The 16,711-nt window shown below is 42.4% G+C and overlaps 1 protein-coding gene across 5 annotated transcripts in view; it reads left to right on the top strand.

Annotated features, from left to right (window-relative positions):
* Positions 1 to 2,681: 2,681 nt before the first annotated feature.
* TULP3 (TUB like protein 3) overlaps positions 2,682 to 16,711 on the top strand; it is a 35,505-nt gene continuing 21,475 nt past the window's right edge. For 2 of the 5 annotated variants that reach the window (XM_060778061.2, XM_060778059.2), the window contains exons 1-3: positions 2,682 to 2,835; positions 10,616 to 10,664; positions 11,002 to 11,149. In XM_060778061.2, coding sequence (XP_060634044.2) covers positions 2,792 to 2,835; positions 10,616 to 10,664; positions 11,002 to 11,149 — 241 coding nt within the window. In that variant the 5' untranslated portion in view covers positions 2,682 to 2,791. Of the gene's footprint in view, positions 2,836 to 10,609; positions 10,678 to 11,001; positions 11,150 to 16,711 lie in introns of those variants that run through there. The other 3 variants (XM_060778058.2, XM_060778057.2, XM_060778062.2) reach the window with 2 other exon arrangements.

The following is a 16,711-nucleotide window of genomic DNA, read 5'->3' as shown; positions in this document are numbered from 1 at the left end:
TGAACTCCACCAACGATGGAATGGAACCAAACTTGGCACACAGAATTCCTATGACCAACAAAAAATACTGGAAGGGTTTGGTGGGCATTGTCCTTGAGTTTGGGAGTTCTAGTTCACCTACATCCAGAGAGCATTGTGGACTCAAACAATAATGGATCTGGACCAAACTCTACACGGATACTCAGTATGCCCAAATGTGAACACGGGTGGAGTTTGGAGAAAATAGAATCTTGACATTTGGGAGGTGTAGTTGCTGGGATTTATAGTTCACCTACAATCACAGAGTATTCTGAACCCCACCAACGATAGAATTGGGCCAAACCTCCCACACAGAACCCCCATGTGGGCCACAGCAACGTGTGGCAGGGGACGGCTAGTCTATATAAATAAAAAGTAATGTTCGTTTGTGGGGTTAACAGAATTCAAAAATCACTGGGGGAATTGACACCAAATTTGGACATGATACACCTAACAACCCAATGTATGTCCTTCACTCATAAAAAAACAGCAGAAGGGACTTAAAAAGCTAAATGACGAAAAGCTAAATGACAATACAGAAAAAAAGGAAGAAAGAGGAGGGAAGGGGAGAAAAGAAAGAAAGAAAGAAAGGGAGGGAAGAAGGAAAGGGAGAAGGAAGCATATAAGCAAAGAGAAAAGGAAGGAAAGAGGTAGAGAAGGAAGAAAGGGAGGAAAAGAAAAAGGGGAAAGGAAGGAAAGTTAGAGAAGAAAGGAAGGAGAGAAGGAAAGAAAGAAGGAAGGAAAGAGGGAGCGAAGGAAGGGGGGAAGATGTAGAGAAAGAGGGAGGGAAGGAAAGAGAGGAGGAAGAAAAGAGCAGAAGAGAAAGAAAAAGGGGGAAGGAAGGAAATAGATAGAGAAGGAAGGAAGAAGAGAAGGAAAGACAGGAAAGAAGGAAAGAGGGAGTGAAGGAAGGAGGGAAAAAGGGAAGGTTGGCCACAGCAATGCGTGGCAGGTACCACTAGTAATATAATATTATTTATTTACAACATTTATATGACGCCCTTCTCACCACGAAGGGAAATCAGAGCGGCTTACAAGATAGATATACATACATACATACAAACACACACATACACACACACGCTGTGCCACTAGGGGCCCCCAGTAGTATAGTACAGTATAATAATATATTTATTTATTTATTTACTAGATTTATATACCACCCCTCTCAGCCCACAGGCAACTCAGGGCGGTTTACAGTCAGTACCAATACCAAAAAGTACAATTAAAACATTAATATAAATATAAAAGAAGTAAAAACAATCAATATCAATTAAAAACATATATAATTAGAGTCTCCTTGTTCAAACAGTGTCCAGTCACGTCGTCCAGTCTTTCCATTTTTCATCTGTAGTAGTAGTAATTTTATTGATTAACCCTTAGGCCATATCACAATAAGAAACAGAACAACAAGGTCTGATAAGACCCGATCACACTCCACGTAGTAAGTTAAAATAAGACACTTATAACGATACAGTAAATAAATATGATAAGACATGATAAAACTGATAAACTGATCAAGCTGAGTATATACATCATATTTCATTATCACCCCTACAACTTACCCCAATCAGCCCTAAATATGTGGTTCTCAGACGTATTGTTTTGCTTAAGTACAGAGCTGTTTTGTATGTTATTTTTGGGTCTTGACCACACATAAAATATGTTGTTCTGATGTGAGATTCCCAATACATTGTCCATTTGACAATCTAACCATTGTCTCGAGCTGATCAAATCTGACTCGAGTGAATACCTCCCTGAGATTTTTCATCTGTAAACGCTTACTCGGCCCCTCTTCCTTTTTCCCTCCATTTCCCCCAGCATCATTTTCTTCTCTAAGCTTTCCTTTCTTCTCATGATGTGGCCAAAGTACTTAATATTTGCCTCTAATATCCTTCCCTCCAGTGAGCAGTTGGACTTTATTTCCTGGAGGATGGACTGGTTGGATCTTTTTGCAGTCCAAGGCACTCTCAGAATTTTTGCAACACTATTTTTGTTGGGTTGTTGGTTTTTTCGGGATATATGGCCATGTTCTAGAGGCATTCTCTCCTGACGTTTCACCTGCATCTATGACAAGCATCCTCAGAGGTAGTGAGGTCTGTTGGAACTAGGAAAATGGGTTTATATATCTGTGGAATGACCAGGGTGGGACAAAGAACTCTTGTCTGCTGGAACTAGGTGTGAATGTTTCAACTGACCAACTTGATTAGCATTTGATGGCTAATAAAGGTGGTCAGTTGGAATTTCAAGCATAATTGGCATTTCGGAAGATCTGTGCACGATGGGTACCCAGGATGCTGACGCTGGTTGCGGAAACAGTGTCGACTTGTTCTGTGAAGGCTTCAGAAAACTTGTTCATCGTTGGCAGAAACGTATCCAATTGTCTGGTGATTATGTGGCAAAGTGAATAGTGGTAGTTTAAGAGCACATTGTAAGGATTATTTCTGCGTTTGATTTATTAAAATATTCCCATCCAAACCCAAGTAACGAAGGTGGAGGCATTACTTTTCAATCAACCCTGGTAGAGAAAGATGTTGAAGAGCCCTGGGCCCAGGTCTGAGGAGAAGGCCGACGTCACGCTCTTTGCAAGTTGATGCGTGGCTTTGTTTTCTCCCTCACCCCGCTCTGGCTGCGCCCAATGAGGAGCAGGCGTTGTGCGCACGCGCCGCCCAGTGCCTCGCGGAGGCTCCAGGGGCGGGAAGGCGGAGGAGGGGGGCGGTCCCAACCCGGCGAGGGGGCCGCCCCCTCCCCTGGTTGCCATAGCAATGGCAGGATGGCCAGCCGGAGCGGAGTGACTTTGGCTACCATGGGAGCCAGGTGAGGCCAGGGCCCGAGGGTCCTCTTGGCGGGGCGCCCCCTTTTGGGCGAGGGGGGTGCTGGGGCCGCAGCAGAGGCTGGAGGGAAGCCCAGGAGGGCGACGCCCGGCCCGCGAGCTTGCAGGGATCCCCGCCAATCAGCAAGCGCGCGGAGGCCTCCCTGTCTCGAGCTCTGCGGCCGGAGAGAAGGCTTTTGCAGTGTATCATAGAGGCGCTGCTTCCTCTCACCCGGAAAGAAGGGAAGGGGGCGCCATGGCGGCTGCTCCTTCCCCCATCTCCTTGGTCCTTTTCATCAGTCAAGCCTATTTTTATCAGTGGAAGGGAGGCGCCTAAAGGCGAAGAGCAGGGAGGAGGGCACCCAGATCTCTGGAAGTTTTGAAGCAGAAGCTGGATGGCCATCTGTCGGGGCTGCTTTGATTGTTCTTTTCCTGCATGGCGTGGGGTGGGCTAGATGTGGTGACTTCCAGCTCTGATTCTTCCATCTCCTTCCCCCTAGCAACAATATAGTACTATAGAACACTTTTTTTTTGTTCTGTCAGGAGCGACTTGAGAAACCGCAAGTCGCTTCTGGTGTGAGAGAATTGGCCGCCTGCAAGGATGATTTGATGTTTTATCATCCTTGTGGGAGGCTTCTCTCATGTCCCCGTATGAGGAGCTGGAGCTGATAGAGGGAGCTCATCCGCCTCTCCCTGGATTCGAACCTGCGACCTGTCCGTCTTCAGTCCTGCCGGCACAGGGGTTTAACCCAATGCACCACCGGGGGCTCCTATATAACACTAATATTGTGCTATGCTAATCTATATAAATAAAAATGTAATGTTCGTTTGTGGGATTAACATAACTCAAAAGCCACTGGGGAAACTGACACCAGATTTGGACACAAGACACCTCTCAGGCCAACAAGTGACCATCACTCATAAAAACACTGAAAAACACAGCAGAAGGGACTTTAAAAAGCCAAAAAATACATTACAATGCATACGCAAAACCACATATATATACACAAACACACATATATACACACATATATGCATACACACAGAAAGAAGGCAGGAAGGAAAGAAAGAAGGAGGGAGAGAAGGAAGTAAAGAAGGGTAGAGAAGAAAGGAAGGAGGGAGAGACGAAGGAGGGAAGGAAAGAAAGAAAGGCAGAGAGGAAGGAGGGAGAGAAAGAGGGAGAGAAGGAGGGGAGAGAAGGAAGGAAAAAAGAAGAATAGAGAAGGAAGGAAAGAGAGAAGGAGGGAGAGAAAGGGAAGGAGAGAAGGAAGGAAGGAAGGAAGGAGAGAAGGAGGGAGAGAATGAAATAAAAAAGTGAAAGAGGGAAGGAAGGAGACAAGGAAGGGTGGAACCAAAGAGCTAAGGAAGCGAGAAAAGAAACAGAAGGAACAAAGAAGAAGGGAAAGAAAAAGAGGAAAGGAAGGAAAGAGGGAAGGAAGGAAGGAGAGAAAGAAAGAAGGAGAGAAAGAGGGAGGGAAGATTGGCCACAGCAACACGTGTCGGGTACAGCTAGTAATATATATTGTATATACATATAATATTGATAATAATAATATAATAATAATGATAATACAATATAATAATATTAATTCTATATTATATATTACATGTAATATTACAGTATACCAATATAGGACAATATAGTAATATATAATGATAATTTTGTGCTATGCTAATAATCTATATAAATAAAAATGTAATGTTCGTTTGTGGGATTAACATAACTCAAAAACCACTGGGCGAATTGACACCAAATTTGGACACAAGACACCTATCAGGCCAACGAATGACCATCACTCATAAAAACCCTGAAAAACACAACAGAAGGGACTATCTATATATATAAATCTGTTAGGTTGGTTCAACCGGACAGCAAAACTCCACAACCCCCCAACGAAACTGTACCAAAATTGCCATGCCCATAACACAACCCACAAGGTACAAACATATCTACTCAAAATGAAAAACAACACAACAACACACTCACAAAACGGCAAAACAACAAAACTCAAAAAACCCCAACGAAACTTAACCAAAATTGCCATGCCCATAACACAACCCACAAGGTACAAACATATCTACTCAAAATGAAAAACAACACAACAACACACTCACAAAACGGCAAAACAACAAAACTAAAAAAAACCCAATGAAACTTAACCAAAATTCCCATGCCCATAACACAACCCACAAGGTACAAACATATCTACTCAAAATGAAAAACAACACAACAACACACTCATAAAACGGCAAAACAACAAAACTCAAAAAACCCAACAAAACTTAATCAAAATTGTCATGCCCATAACACAACCCACAAGGTACAAACATATCTACTCAAAATGAAAAACAACACAACAACACACTCACAAAACGGCAAATCAACAACACTCACAAACCCCCCAACGAAACTTAACCAAAATTCCCATGCCCATAACACAACCCATAAGGTACAAACATATCTACTCAAAATGAAAAACAACACAACAACACACTCACAAAACGGCAAAACAACTGAGCATGCGCATTGGTGCCCAGCCGCAAGTTCCCTGGCGCGCGCACACAGTTCCCTCTGAGGAAGCCATGCCCACTCCAAGCCCCGCCGCGCCGCTTCCCGCACACACACCCCCTGCCGCACGCACACACACAACCCCACGCTCTATCACTCCCCCCGCCGCACACACACACGCAACCCCACGCTCCATCACTCCCCCCACCGCCACAGACACACACGCAACCCCACTCCCCCCCGCTGCCGCACACACACACGCAACCCCACGCTCCATCACTCCCCCCACCGACACACACACACGCGCAACCCCACTCCCCCCCGCTGCCGCACACACACACGCAACCCCACGCTCCATCACTCCCCCCGCTGCCGCACACACACACACAACCTCACGCTCCATCACTCGCCTGCCCCAATCTTACCTCCTTTTACTTCACGCCACCTCCAAACCCCACCCCGCCCCTTCCTGCCCTGTCAAAATCCAGGAAAGACAGGAAGGAAGGAAAGAAGGAAGAAAGAGAAAGGAAGATAAAGAAAAGGGGGAAGGAAGGAAAGTTAGAGAAAGAAGGAAGAAGAAAAGGAAAGAAAAGGAAAGATGGAAGGAAAGAAAAGAGAGACAGCAGAAGAGAAAGAAAAAGGGGGAAGGAAGGAAAGAGGTAGAGAAGGAAGAAATGAGAGACAGAGGGAGGGAAAGAAAAAGGGGGAAGGAAGGAAGGAGAGAAGGAAAGAAAAAAGGGAATGAAGGAAGGAAAGAGGGAGTGAAGGAAGGGGGAAGATGTAGAGAAAGAGGGAGGGAAGGAAAGAAGGAAAGAGAGAAGGAAGAAAAGAGACCAGAAGAGAAAGAAAAAGGGGGAAGGAAGGAAAGAGATAGAGAAGGAAGAGGAGAAGGAAAGATGGGAGGGAAGGAAGGAAGGAGGGAAAGAAGGAGAGAAAGAGGGAAGGTTGGCCACAGCAACGCGTGGCGGGTAAAGGTTGTTATTTCTATGATTATTATGATGCTATTATTCCTATGAGACCCTTTTAGGGGGAATGGGAGAGGTCCCAGGTCCCAGAGGCAATGCATTGCATTATTGTTATTGTTCTGATGATAGTGAAATAAAAGGAAATAAAAAGAGAAAGAAGGAAGCAAACAGGGAGGGAAGAAAGGCAAAGGAAGAAAGAAAGGGGGAGGGAATGAAGGAAAGAGAGAAGGATGAAACTAAGTAGTGAAAGAAGGAAAGAAAGAAAGAGGTAGAGAAGGAAGAAAGGAGAGAAAGGGGGAGGAAAAGGGGGAAGGAATAGGTAGGTACCTCTCTTTCATAATAGTTCAGATATCTACCTCAACTTTGATAAGTTTTACTATAGGCCACAGCAACGCGTGGCAGGGCACAGCTAGTCACTCATAAAAACACAACGGAAGAGACTTAAAAAGCCAAAAAAATAAAGATACATTACAATGCATGCACAAAACCACATATATACACATATTTATTTATTTAAAACATTTATATTCTGCCCTTCTCACCCCGAAGGGACTCAGGCCGGAGCACAGCATATATACGGTAAACATTCAATGTCGAGACACAAATTCTTATATACATACTTAAACATTAAAAACATTTATCAAAATATTAAAATACACCATTTAAAACCGCCCTAGTCATCCGCGTCAAATCTAATTGGCCTTATAATCTTTCCTATTGCTGCTTTATTGCCCTGTCCTGAAAGCTTGGTCCCGCAGCCAAGTTTTTACCATCCTTCTAAAGGACGGGAGAGAGGGGACCGACCTGATCTCACCAGGAAGGGAGTTCCATAGCAAGGGAGCAATCACCGAGAAGGCCCTGTCTCTCGTCCCCACCAATCATGCCTGTGACAATGGTGGGATGGAAAGCAGGTCTCCCTGGAGGATTTTAATCTCCGTGGTGGTTCATAGGGAGAGATGCATTCAGACAGGTAATTTGGGCCCAGGGCCGTTTAGGGCTTTATAGGCCAAAGCCAGCACTTTGAATTGTGCCCGGGAGCAAACCGGCAGCCAGTGGAGCTGGGGTAACATTGGAGTTGTATGCTCCCTGTATGCCGCCCCAGTTATTAACCTGGCTGCCTCTCGTTGGACTAGTTGAAGCTTCCGAGTAGTCTTCAAAGGCAACCCCACGTAGAGTGTGTTGCAGTAGTCTATCCTAGATGTAACGAGAGTGTGGACCACAGTGGCCAAGTCAGACTTCCCAAGGTACGGGCGCAGCTGGCGCACAAGTTTTAATTGTGCGAAAGCTCCCCTGGCCACCGGTGCAACCTGGGATTCCAGGCTCAGTGATGAATCCAGGAGGACACTTACACACAAAACACATGACAAGACTGGGCCACAGCAACGCATGTCAGGGGACAGCTAGTATAATATATTGTATATACATATAATGTTATAATTTAATACAATATAATAATAATACAATCTAATATTAATTATATATTACATGTAATATTACAGTATACTGATATAGTACAATGTAGTGATATATAATGCTAATTTTGTGCTATGCTAATAATATATTGCATGTACATATAACTTGTAAGCTGTTCAGAGTCCGCTTTGGGGTGAGAGGGAGCAGGGTATAAATGTAGTAAATAAATAAATAAATACATATTGTTGTCCAGATTATACTATGACATCCACCACTTACACTATGTAACACGATTTTTTGTTCCTGGAAATTAAAAATATAATTTCCTAATGGGTTCTGTCATAAAAAGGAAAGCGTATTAAACTGCCAAAACTTTGTGGTTGCGGTCGGCACATTGAAAGGTTAAAAATGGCATATTTTCATTAAGGAAAATTACCAGATGAAAGGAAATAATAGTACCACCCTCAGCCACAAAAATGAAGTTTCTGGAGTCTAACAACTACTTTCAAAGTCAGTGCCACACAGTTAAACAGGGAATAACACTTTCAAACCAGGAACAGATTTTTTTTTCAAATTTTGTTACATAGTGTTATCCAAGCCTTACTCAAGGTATAAAAATGAATAATAATAACGACAAAACTTTATTTATATTCCACTCTTATCTCCCCAAAGGGACTCAGGGTGGATTCCAAACATAAAAGGCAAACATTCAATGGGAAAATGAGCACTGTATGCCTACAGCTCTTCTAAGTGATAGTCTTTGTTTTCCTTTGCTTTCTGTGAATGTTCTGGAATTGATAGGGGGGGGGGGGGATGAAATCTGGGATGTTGAATGGTTTTCCAGCTGTTGAATGGTTTTCCAGCTGTATGGCTGTGTTCTAGCACCATTTTCTCCTGACATTTCGCCTCTGAAGGTACCAGCTGATGCAGCCAAAAGGTCAGAAGAAAATGCTTCTAGGACATGGCTATAAAGCCTGGGAACAACACAACACCCCAGTGATTCCAGACATGAAAGCCTTTGACAATAATATGAAATCTGTTAGTTCTCTTCCCCCCCCCCCCCTTCCTTTTGCTTACCCTTTTGGGCACCATAGATCTGGAGAATAAGCCCTATGAGGAGCGGCTTAAAGAGCTTGGCATGTTTAGCCCGAAGAAGAGAAGGCTGAAAGGAGACATGATAGCCATGTATAAGTATGTGAGAGGTAGTCATAGGGAGGAGGGAGCGAACTTGTTTTCTTCTGCCCTGGAGGCTAGGATGCAGAACAATTGCTTCAAACTACAAGAAAGGAGATTCCATCTGAACATTAGGAAGAACTTCCTGACTGTAAGAGCTATTCAGCAGTGGAACTTTCTGCCCGTAGTGTGGTGGAGGCTCCTTCTTTGGAGGCTTTTAAATAGAGGCTGGATGGCCATCTGTTGGGGGTGCTTTGAAGTCAATTTTCCTGCTTCTTGGCAGCGGATTGGACTGGATGGCCAGTGAGGTCTCTTCTAACTCTATGATTCTATAGGAGATTGGATTGTGCCTGCACACTGCGGGGCTGTCTACTAGCTTCTGCTCGCTGTTACTTTGTTCCCAGAAAGTGCAACTTTTGTGGTTGATCCTAGAAGAAACAACCTCCTCAGTTTTGTTGCTTTCTCGTGTAAATTCTCTTTGAGCAGCACAGTACACTGAGTTTTGTCCAGTGAAACACATCTTTCCTGCTATGCTGAGCATCGGGATGCAGAAGAGGAGCAGCTGCTTTTTTGTCTTGCTAGAGGTAGCAGTTGGATGTGTGTGCATCCTCAAGTCACTTTAAGGTGGATACATGTATTTCATACGGTTTCATTAGGCAACAGTTACTCAGAGTAACTATATTATGTAGTTTTCTAAGATGTGCCTTCCTTTAAAACATAGCCTACTTACTCAAGTACTAACTAGGCCTTTAGGATATTTAGGGAGAGCTGTTCACTCTTCTTTATCATCTAGCCCAGTGGTTTTCAACCTGGGCCTTACAACTCCCAGAAATCCCAGCCAGTTTACCAGCTGTTAGGATTTCTGGGAGTTGAAGGCCAAAAACATCTCGGGACCCCAGGTTGAGAACCACTGAGTTAATGAGTTGTTACAATAAAGGGGTTGTGTGCTCCCTATAACTAATCCCAGTTTAATAGTTTTGCTACAAATTTTAGGTGAATTTATATTTTTCAATGCTCATTGAAGGCAGCCTTGATGTACCGTACCACTGCAGTAATTCAAACAGGATTAACCGAGACATTTCTAGGAGTGTGTGCAACTGCTGAACTAGTTTTAAATTTGCAAGTATGCTCCTGGAAAGCTTTGAAATCTGTGCCCCCAAACTCAGGATGGAAACTAGGAATATGTGCATGTTATGAACCTGTATTTAATTTTATTTTGGTAGTGTACTCAATTTTATTGATGAATTTGATGCTTGTTAATTTTTGTTGTTCAGATTATACATTGTTAATACATTGGCAAACTTCAGCCATTTTACCGGATGTTAGGAATTGTGGGAGTTGAAGCCCAAAACACCTGGAGGGCCAAAGTTGCTAATGCCTGGTCTAGAGCAAGTACGGAAATCAGGAAATCTATATGTTCTTAGACTGCAACTAGCCGCACTTTGCACCTTTCATTGGCTGTGCAGACTAGTGGTAATTGGGATAGAAATCTAATCAGCTAACAAAATAATGGTTAATAGGCAACTAATTAATTTAAGTAAAAATACAAATTAGATAAAATAATAGTTAAATAGTAACAGATATCCAATATTGTCACAAATACTTTTCTTAGCAGTTAGAAGTTGGCACTAGACCTCTGCCATTTTACATTGTTACAATCATATCTTATCATGGGTGTTTTTTAAAAAAACTTGAATAGCTAACACGTCATTTCTTTTTCAGTAGCTTTGAGGATGAAACTTTGAAACTACGTCAACTGAAGCTAGAGAACCAGGTGAGACAAACAGGTGTGTTTGCATGGATGTAGTGAGGGACAGCACAAAGTGACCTTGTGTCTCTTGGGGCAAACCTCTCCAGTCCTAGAGTGTCATTAGAGAGTGGTTGTTGGGAGAATTTGTTGAACTAATGGAGAAGTTCAACAAACTTGGTAAATCCCCACAACCTCAGCTTCAACTATTCAAATGGTATTTGCTGTAGAGTGAATTAATCTAAAGCAGGGTTGTCAACAGTAGCCCATCTCGTAATCTAACTACTGCGTTCAGTGGCATGGGCTTTCAAGTGTCACTAAGAATCCTTACCTTGAATAAGTAAATTATTTTATTCTTTGGCAGAGAACGCTTCTGGAGAAGAAGCAGAGGAAAAAGCGTCTTGAACACTTGATGGTTCAGCCAAACCCAGAAGCAAAGTTATGCAAATTGAAGTCCAAAGTGGGTGAAGAACAGACTCCCTTAGTTGCATGCACTCGCTCTGTCCCCCGTGGTAAGAAAAATCTTTGATTTGATGAAACACTTTCTTACTTTGAATAATCCTTCAAAGATTATCTGTATTGTCTGCTATATGTATTGTATTGTCATCATTTTCACAACAATTTACATTCCAGTCGGCCTTTGGTCCTGAAACTGCTTTAAAAAGAATTGCCTTTTGCCCCACATTCTGGCCAAAGATCAGAATGAGTTCCAAAGTCTTTTTAGCAATAGACACGATTGCTCCGGAATGTCCCCTCCTGCACAGCTGAGCTAAATCAACTCCTTGGTTCAGTGATGAGCTGGCAGCGATGAAGCGTGTAAAGAGAGAACTAGAGTGCGTGTGGTGTTCAACTCGCAGCGAGTCAGACTCTACACGGGTATGTGACTACATAAGGGCGTATACCACAGCAGTGAAGGCTGCAAGAAAACTCATTGTGGCCAACATTGCGTCTGTTAAGAACCGTCCATCTGAGTTGTTTCAAACAGTCAGAGGGCTGTTAAATCCCATCTCGCAAGATGGGATCCCTGACCATTTGGCAGCTCGCTGTGAAGCATTGCTCGGTTACTTGCAGACAAAGTCACCCTGATTCATTCCGACTTGGATTCCATGTTAACGGCAGTCTCTGAAGATGTAACACAAGCACCTACTTACCCAGTTTTAATGGATTCATTTCAATTAGTTCAGCTTGTGAATGTGTTCAAGATCCTTGGAGAAGCGAGGGCAACCATATGCATCCTGGACCTCTGCCTATCCTGGCTGTTTTACAGTGGCTCCAGTCCTTCCTGGAGGGCTGTTCTCAGAAGGTGTTGTTTGTTTGGGGACACCTGCTCAACCCTGCAACCTTATCCTGTGGGTTCCCCCAGGGCTCAGTATTGTCCCCTATGTTGTTTAACATCTACATGAAGCCACTGGGAGAGATCGTCCGGAGTTTTGGAGTTTGATGCCATCTGTACTCCTTTCCACCTGCAACTAAGGAGGCTGTTCAGGTCCTGAACCAGTGCTTGGTGGTTGTGATGATCTGGATGAGGGTTTACAAATGGAAATTGAGTCCAGACAAGACAGAGGTACTCCTAGTCAGTTACAAGGCTGAACAGAGGTATAGGCGTTACAGCTTGTGCTTGACGGGCTTATACTCCCCCTGAAGTCTCAAGTTTGCACTTTGGGAGTCCTCCTGGGTTCATTGTTGAGCCTGGAGCTGCAAGTCTCAGCAGTGGCCACGGGAGCATTTGCACAATTAAAACTTGTGCATCAGTTGTACCCGTACCTTGGCAAATCAAATTTGGCCACAGTGGTCCACGCTCTTGTCACATCCTGAATAGACTACTGCAATGCGCTCTATGTGGGGTTGCCTTTGAAGACTTCAGAAGTTTAAAGAAGTCCAACGGGTGGCAACCAGATTCCTCACTGGAGTGATGTATAGGGAGCACACAATTCCCCTGTTATGTCAGCTCCACTGACTGTCAGTTTGCTACCGAGCTCAATTCAAAGTTCTGGCTTTATAAAGACCTAAACGGTTCTGGCCCAGCTTACCTTCCTCTATGAACCATCATGGAGGTTAAGATCTTCTGGAGAGGCCCTGCTCTCGGTCCCACCTTCTCTGCAGGCGTGGTTGGTAGGGACGAGGAGCAGGGCCTTCTCAGTGGTGGACCCTCGGCTGCGAAACTCCCTCCCCAGTGATATTATTTGAGCTCCCTCCCACGTAAAAACATGGCTATGGGACAAAGCCTTCGGATAGCAATTGCAGTGCAATAAATGGATACAGAATATTTGCAATGACAACTGGAATGGCTCCGAACTATGGACTGTGGTTTTAAGAATTGGTGTAATGTTTAGATGTTTTAATTCTTTAGTTTTAATGTAAATGTTTATTTTAACTGTATGTTGTTTCAATGGCATTGAATTGTTGCCTATGTGTAAAGCTGCTCTGAGTTCCCTTCAGGATGAGAAGGGCGGGGTATAAATATGGTAAATAAATAAATACTTTGGCTGTGCCCAATAGCTTATTTATTTATTTATTTATTTATTGTATCAGAAGCAAACCAAGGGTACAGTTGTAATCTTTTTTAAAAACAAACAAACACAAAGTTAAAAAAGTCGGCATTATATTAAATGTCCTTTAATATAAGAAGAGGAAGTCCAATAGCTGGGGGAGGACTTAGGGATGGCCCAAATTGGTTGGTGGGAGGTGACAAGGACCAGTAGGTCATATGATTCTTCCACCGGAAATTAAGTTCAATCACAGTTGAATTTTAAATTTTCATTTTGTTGCTGATTATTTTTTAAAAGAAAGTATATGCAGCTATTTGAAGATCAATATAGTAATATATCAGTATTAGTGCACCTCCACATAATAGGATTACTAAAGACATTTTAGGCGGATGTACAAAAAGCAGTACAAAAGGAAAGCAACCAGTGCCATATGGCTGGCCATGTGTGAACGTTTAAGATGAACACATCACAATATGCAATCTGCATGTGGATCTAATGGGGCAAATGCAAAGTCTGTGCAGATTAGGAAAATACAAGTGAAATAAAGATTTTCCAGGTATAGACTGGCCCTTTTTATTTGAAAATCTATTTATTATTAGAACTTGTCCAATGCATTTCCTTCCTCAGGGCAATCAACAAATAAACATAAAATATATAGATGCAATTGGCCAAGAAATATGTAAACATACTATTTGTTATTATTATGTATTATTAACCCATAGATATTGAAGGCAGCTAACAACCCCATGAATACATAAATTAAATTGATTAAAATACAGGGAGAAAAACTAATAGACTCCAACCATGAAGAACAAAAGATCTCAGTAGTAACAACAGTAACAACAATAATTTTATTTCTTATTCACCTCTCCTTTTGGCTCGAGGCAGGTTACAACATACAACAATGGTTATAATACTTTCAGTTAACTGGTACTCATGGAGATTGGTAAGGTAAAGGTAAAGGTTGTCCCCTGACGTTAAGTCCAGTCATGTCTGACTCTGGGGTGTGGTGCTCATCTCAATTTCTAAGCCGAAGAGCCAGTGTTGTCCATAGACACCTCCAAGGTCATGTAGCCAGCATGACCGCATGGAGCGCCGTTACCTTCCCGCCGGAGTGGTACCTATTAATCTACTCACATTTGCATGTTTTCGAACTGCTAGGTTGGCGATTGGTAGATACCAGAATAATGTAATTTCTGATTGCTTGAGAGTTATTATTAAAAATAGGTCTAACTAATACTATACCCCAGGTATCCTCAAACTGCAATCCTCCAGCTATTTGGGCCTCCAACTCCCAGAATTCCTGACCACTGAACACGCTGGCTAGGGCTTCTGGGAGTTGGAGGCCAAACAGCTTGAGGATGCCTGCTATGCCCCATAATATACTATATCATAAACTCTGTATTCACTTAATATTAATATTGAAATACAAGAATTGAAATCAAAGAAAAAAATAACTTAATGTAACATTTGTGGTACATGGAGAACAAACTGGAGAACAAAAGGAAGCATGAGTCAGTATGTCTAGAAATAGTACCTTTGAAGTTGGATGTTCCTGAAGATATTACACGACTCCGACGTGGTTTGTATAATGTCAAGCTGTAAAGTGGGATCAAATGGGAGTTCCTTTTGAAGCATTTTATCTGACAGGTTAGTCTGCAAAATCTTATTTTCTGTTGGTTCTTCTGATTCCCCGTCATGTTTTTCTTGCTGAAGTTCTTTTTAAAAAGATTTCAAAAGCCAAGAATACATCTGTTCACTGTCACTGTCAGTATCTGGTGTAATATGCTAGACTTGGTAAAACAACTGCTTCTTGAGTCACAAACTTTTTCACAATTTTGATGCAAGTTCTAATTCACAGATTGTCTCCTCACATTGAGGGTCTAGTTTAGTTTTTATCTTTATTATTTCCATATATAAGGCTCAGACTAATTTGGAGGCTGCCTAGGTTGACTTTGAACCATGGTTGTGAAATGAAAAGCTGGATGAGAGCCCTTAATATTAATGTAGAAGAGTGAATTTAAGTAGGTGTGCCTTGTTAGGAATGTGCTACCTGCTGAAATGACCTTTTCTGCACAACTATTAAAGGCATAGGACCCCTGACCTATATTTCTGCCACCCTGCTTTGGACCCAAATTTGAAGGGTAGTTTTAAAAATTGAAGGTACGTGTCCTATACATTAACTAATATAGGAAACTAGCTGTCCCCCTGCCACACGTTCCTGTGGCCCAGTCTGGTAACCTGGAAAATAAAGTAATGAGAAAGTACTGGTTTCTACTATATGTAATTTCTTTAGGCTTGTGGGTAAACAGTATTTCTTGTTGTTTCTTTGACAGTGTTGATGTAGAGATTGTCTGGTTTGCCAACCAGACAATCTTTACATCAGCTAGAACGTTAAAATCGTTTGGGGAGGCTCTGCTCTTGGTCCCGCCTGCATCACACGTATGGTTGGTAGGGACGAGAGACAGGGCCTTCTCAGTGGTGGCCCCTTGGCTGTGGAACGCCCTTCCCCCAGAAATTAGATCAGCCCCTTCCCTGTTCACATTTCAGAGGAAAGTGAAGACCTGATTGTTTGAGCAGGCATTTGAATAGGCAGTGTAACTAATATAGAAATATGGAAAATTTTGATGATGAGACTGGATCTTGATTTTAACTATGAGATGAGATGAGATGTTATGATGTTTATTGATTGTTATAATGTTATTCTTTTAACTTATTTTTAACTGTTTTTATCATGTTTAAGTATTGTATTTGCTTTGTTAACCGCTCTGAGTTGCCCTGAGGGCTGAGAAGAGCGGTATACAAATATAGTAAATAAATAAATAAACTCTGGAACATGCAGCATTTCTTTAGGGGTCCCTTTCAAATCTATAGTACTATATCGGTGTGTGTGTGAATCATATATATCTGTCTATCTGTCTATCTATCTATCTATCTATCTATCTATATTTATGGCTGGATCGCTCTTTGTCAGGAGGGCTTTGATTATGTTTTCTTGCCCTGGTGAAGGGAGTTTGACTGTATGGCCTTGAGTATTATCTGTTGGTCATGGGGATTCTGCGTGGTAAGTTTGCCCCAATTTTATCGTTCATGGGGTTCAGAATGCTCTTTGATTGTAGGTGAACTGTAAATCCCAGTAACTACAACTCCCAAATGTCAAGGTCTATTTCCCCCAAACTCCATTTGAGTTCATATTTGGGCATATGGAGTATCCGTGCCAAGTTTGGTCCAGATCCATCATTGTTTGAGTCCACAATGCTCTCTGGATGTAGGTGAACTACTACTCCAAAACTCAAGGTCAATGCCCACCAAACCCTTCTAGTGTTTTCTGTTGGTCATGGAAGTCCTGTATGCTATGTTTGGTTCAATTCCATCATTGGAGGAGTTCAGAATGCTCTTTGATTGTAGATGAGCTATAAATCCCAGAAACTACAATTCCTGATGACAAAATCATTACCTTTGTTTTATATAAGCATAATGTTAGTTTTGAACAAGAGGTTTGATGAAATTTGTTGAACTGCTTTTCTTTTTTTGTAGTGCAGGAATCTCTTCCTATTCCATTAATGTGATTTCTGTCTTTATGAC

Source organism: Anolis sagrei, chromosome 5 (genome assembly GCF_037176765.1).
Source record: "Anolis sagrei isolate rAnoSag1 chromosome 5, rAnoSag1.mat, whole genome shotgun sequence".
NCBI classification, from domain to species: domain Eukaryota; kingdom Metazoa; phylum Chordata; class Lepidosauria; order Squamata; family Dactyloidae; genus Anolis; species Anolis sagrei.
This window is presented reverse-complemented; position numbering and strand designations above follow the sequence as displayed.